This window comes from Varroa jacobsoni, unplaced genomic scaffold, assembly GCF_002532875.2.
Source record: "Varroa jacobsoni isolate VJ856 unplaced genomic scaffold, vjacob_1.0 scaffold_163, whole genome shotgun sequence".
Lineage (NCBI taxonomy): Eukaryota > Metazoa > Arthropoda > Arachnida > Mesostigmata > Varroidae > Varroa > Varroa jacobsoni.
This window is the reverse complement of record NW_019213065.1, coordinates 16,758-21,339: the sequence shown is the minus strand read 5'-3', so window position 1 is coordinate 21,339 and position 4,582 is coordinate 16,758. Positions and strand designations below refer to the sequence as shown.

General features: G+C 41.5%; 1 protein-coding gene across 1 annotated transcript in view; it reads right to left on the bottom strand.

The window, feature by feature from the left end:
* Positions 1-1,452: 1,452 nt before the first annotated feature.
* The window catches only part of LOC111270593 (uncharacterized), a gene marked incomplete at its 5' end in the record, with an annotated part of 11,462 nt that continues 8,332 nt past the window's right edge, over positions 1,453-4,582 (bottom strand). Inside the window, 3 exon segments of the mRNA XM_022850895.2 lie at positions 1,453-1,863; positions 2,257-2,482; positions 2,684-2,920. Of these exon segments, the coding sequence (XP_022706630.1) occupies positions 1,511-1,863; positions 2,257-2,482; positions 2,684-2,920 (816 nt within the window).

The window sequence follows — 4,582 nt, the reverse complement described above, 5'->3', positions numbered from 1 at the left end:
TTATATATATACATTAATTGTTACACGATTATTTCCAGTAATAATTTCAATGCAAGGCAATCCAATGATAATAATGCTTTGGTGTTCCCCTTCAACGAGTTCCCTTTCAACTCCTGTTCCACCTCTGATTTACATCGTCTCTTGTGCCATGAACTTCAATTGTTCCTACAATACACGTATAGAATGAATTTTGCACATTGACAAACACATCTATCTCACATGAAGACTTTTCGATCTCTTACAAATTGTATACGACTAGTTGGCATAAAATCATACTCGGCTCGATACGACATCTGTCTGCAATGCATCTCTATGGAAACGAGAAAAGTCAATAAAACAAACCCGAGCAGAAAAAAAAATGAATATCGGCATTAATGATACATGAGTAACCCCATAGTTAACTCGCCATATAATTGATTTCACTCTGCGGCCATAATGGTACGTGGAATTTATTGCAGCCGTAAAAACAGGACACTTGACAGACGACAAAAAAAACTTGCTTGTCGATAGTGTTTTTTCTCATGCTAACCTAAAATCGCACATAATCGTATCTCTGATCGATCTTTTACGCGCAAGTATAGCGGAAAACATATTGCGTACTATGTAGCAATAGACAGCATATCTAAAAGTATGCTGCTCGTACCTTGTTTTTACTATCTGATTTCAAGTTAACTACAAAGAGTGAGTCAGTCAACCTTGACAATATCAAAGAACAAATAACCGTATTCGAAAATGCGTCAAAGAATAATTATTATTTTTATATCTAATTATATAAATATTGTTCGCAACTAGAGTGTGTCACTTTGCTTTGCTCTGAGTTATATGCGTCCATTGCATTAAACGTCGTCTTGAGCTTCACGTAAGCTTAGGATCGCGCCATTCTATTGATGTGTGTGTATTTCTGACAAGGCCTTGACAGGGCAGCGCTGACACAATACCCCATTGACCACATGCATCTGTGTGCTCCAGCCATACGGTTCGATGCATGATATAGTGCATTCTGGTGCGTCCTGCAAATGGCAAGACGCACCTTTGGCACACTTTTTACAACTAAATGGTTGTTAGTGTTATCGTCGTTGGCCAAATAATAATAAGCAACACATTTGGAATCGCAAATGTCGTTTGCCTAATCGTTTGGAGTAGAAATATATATTTCGTTTCTATCATTGGCAATCAAATGAAACTTCGCTAGGTATTGTGTTATTCTCTGCCCTATTATACGAAACAATTGGGAACCTGTGTGGGCTTTTAGCTGGGTTCTTTACCCCATTCCCAATCCTGCTGCAACTAATAAAAAGGTATCTGACTTGAGTTTTAAGAGCTAACCTAATTTGCATCTTTTGTTGTAATGGCAGGGAGTATCAGTATCGTAACTGCGACGCTTCACGCCGAAATTGAAATTCGTTCAAGTGTCTGTATAGAAAATATGTCAGTGGCAAGTCATCGTATATATGAAATTGCCGATAAATGATCAATTTATTGAAGGATTTATAGCAATTTACAGAGCAAGCTATGTGGGTCTCTCTATGCCGGAAAAGTAGAAGTTGTTCTTGTACATATCGCAGAGTAAACGTTCAATAGCTGCGTCTCCGATAGTTTTCTTGAAGAACAGATCCTGGATCATTTCCTTAGCGACTCTTCTCAGTGGAACGATTGCCTCGAGAGCTCGTTCCGCTCGGTCGCGCTGTGAAGGATACGCTCCGGCCGTGTAGCCGACAAGGGTTCGTCTAACATCATCTAGGTGGCGCTGTACAGCAGTTACTTCGTGGAGGCGGCGCGTAGGTGATGACAGTGAGGAAGACAGTAATGGGGAGGAGTTTAAAGCTGGAGGCGGAGATGACGATGGTCCTGTCGGTGCATTCGCTGGAGAAGGAAAATGGATTCCCATAAAAACAACAACACACAAATGAAATTGAAATAACATGTTACGTGTGGCCATGGCTTCTCTGAAAAGAGCAACAGAACTCGTAATGAAGGCAAGAGAAGATTCCTTTAAACAGGCCAACCAAAACATAGAGGCTGATTGAGCATGAGTTACTGCACCTTTCATGAAGCCATGTAGATATTGATTTACTAACAAACACGTTATTCTTTTTGTGATTTAAACGTTCAGTACATACATCATGTTAATACATTTTTCGGTGTACCTAAATTGTTACAATAAAAAATGAACATCTAAGCGTTACGGTGGATCATGCTTCCAATCCTGGTATATTCTAAATGAGTGAACCTAATAAGTAAATGTTGAAGACCTACTCGGCGGATTGAAAAGTACGGCTGCCTTGAGCAGAGCAAACTCAGTGCCATCCAAACAAAGCGATTGAAGATCACGTTGAATTAACGTCATCTCACGAACGTCATCAGTACTCCACCGTTCGTCTGCAGCATCAGATATCAGCGAGGTAGCACCATCTAGTAAAAGGCCCATCTGAGTGGCGGTGATGAGGAACAATTCGCTCCAAGATGATTCAAGTAGAAAAAGCTGCGTAGACACGCATAGAGAGCAAAGAACAACGTTTTAATATACTTATGGCTTTGATGGAATTCTGATTAGGGTACTAACGTCCTATAGAAACATTAGGTGGATAAAGACTTTTCTTTTCCGTATTTTTGTTATTAAAAACATGTCTTCCTACTATTTTTGCCTCGAAAGAGCTTATCAGTAAACAAACTAAAAACTCACCTGATCCGATAATGGCAGCGAGCTAAGCTGTGTCACCGTCTTGAGGTAGTGGACGATAACGAAGAGAACCTGTGCTGCTAATTCGCAAAGGCCGTGTCCTCCTGCGCTGGGGTTGACAGGTGATGGGGTTGTTTGAAGGTTAGATTGTGATGTAGGCGTTGTCTGAGTGTGGCGAGGTAGTGGAGAGGGCAAAGGCGAAGGAGGCAACACCCCTAGCGGAATTGGGGACACCGGCAGCTGTAAATGACGATAAGATATGTTCATCTGAGGCCCATCGTTTTGTTGGTTTAGAATCTTTCTTTTGTAGTAATAGTAATCAAAGTAAGAATGGTTCAATGGAGAAGTAAGCTACAGCAAAGAATATCCTGGCCGTGTAGAGTAGTTTCGAGAAAATAAGGTGACACAAGTATTTTTAAAAATAGTCTGCCAATGCTTTAGAATGATTTATAAGATGAGGAGCATTTTTGTCATAACTGGATTTCTAGGAATGACAGATGTATTAGGCTAACCATGCTGAAGGTGCATCGGTCAAACTAACGCTACAGAGACGGTTTGTCTGTATTGACTACTGGTTTTAGAGTCGACGCTTTCATTTTTCGTCCCATCTCTCTTTTCTCGGCGGTATACTTTTGGTTCATTCTGTAAGAGGGAACAATTAACTACCGGCTCTGTATAGCGTGGGTGCTATATAAAGAGAAGCTCCATTTTCTATCTTTGCCTTTTTCATCTGCCCCAAAGCAAAAATTTTTTCTGCATCTGCCAAGATCGGCCACCCCATCTCGAAGGCACTTCGGGATTTCCAGACGATGTTCGCAGATTGTGACCCGCATATCTTTGGTCTATGTCAACTTAAGTAGTGTCTATAAATAATCAATAAAGGCCTGACGACGACACTTCATAGCGGCACAATGTTTACTTAGACTGAAGTGTAGTTTTTAGTATGTGTGACCTGAGATAGCGTACTCGCCTTCAACCAGGGTGTTAATCTTTGAGCGATTGCGAGGTTTGTGTCTCAGTAAAACTCAACCTACCGAAAAACTCCGAAGATACTCGTAGCTATTTTACAGACGTCATCAAACAGGTTCACACTATAGGTATTTCAGCTTCATTCAACAGCTTACACTTCAACGTGTTTTCTGCAACTGTTGTCGGTTATACTTAGACGCAGACCGAACTTACGCATGCCTTCTGTTTGCAATTAACGGCCACAACTTTTGAGTTGAATTTCTCTCTCTCTCTCTCTCTCTCTCAGCTCTTAAAGCTCGCTCCTAACAGATCTAAGCCACACTCTTAGAGATGAGTGTTGGGGGATAAACGATAGACAGTTAGGCCACAACACAACAAAGCTAAGCTCTTTCTGTGCCCCCGTCTTTTGCATGTGCAGTATTTGTTGCATGCTTGTACTAAAATGATAATCTGCCCTCCCTCTGTCGACACACCGCAGAGACCATTATTCGACTAAGCGGGACTGGCCACATCGTGATCTATTGTGATCGAAGTGAGATCTTCAGTAGTTGACGGCTCTCGCATTCGAAAACTGCCGGAGAGGTTGTGGCGACGCTCAACCCTCCTCACTCATAGGCGTATCCATAGACAGGGACGTTCATATGCTGCACTCTTTCATTTAGGGGGACCTTCTGTTGTACCTTCGGCAGTAGTGCTTCTTATTGTCTGGATCCAACATAATCGGTCGTTCAACGATCGGCGCTGCTGTTATTGAAAAGACGAAGAACGAACGACACATTGTCATCACCAATTGCGATCCAGAGTATTGCTGGCGACTTTGTTCGCTGTTCAGACTTTATATATATATATACAGAGTGAAAATATAGAATAAAAATCACTTCGACAGATGAAGGAGCGCATAAGGCGACGTGAATTGATGATGATGTTGAGGTT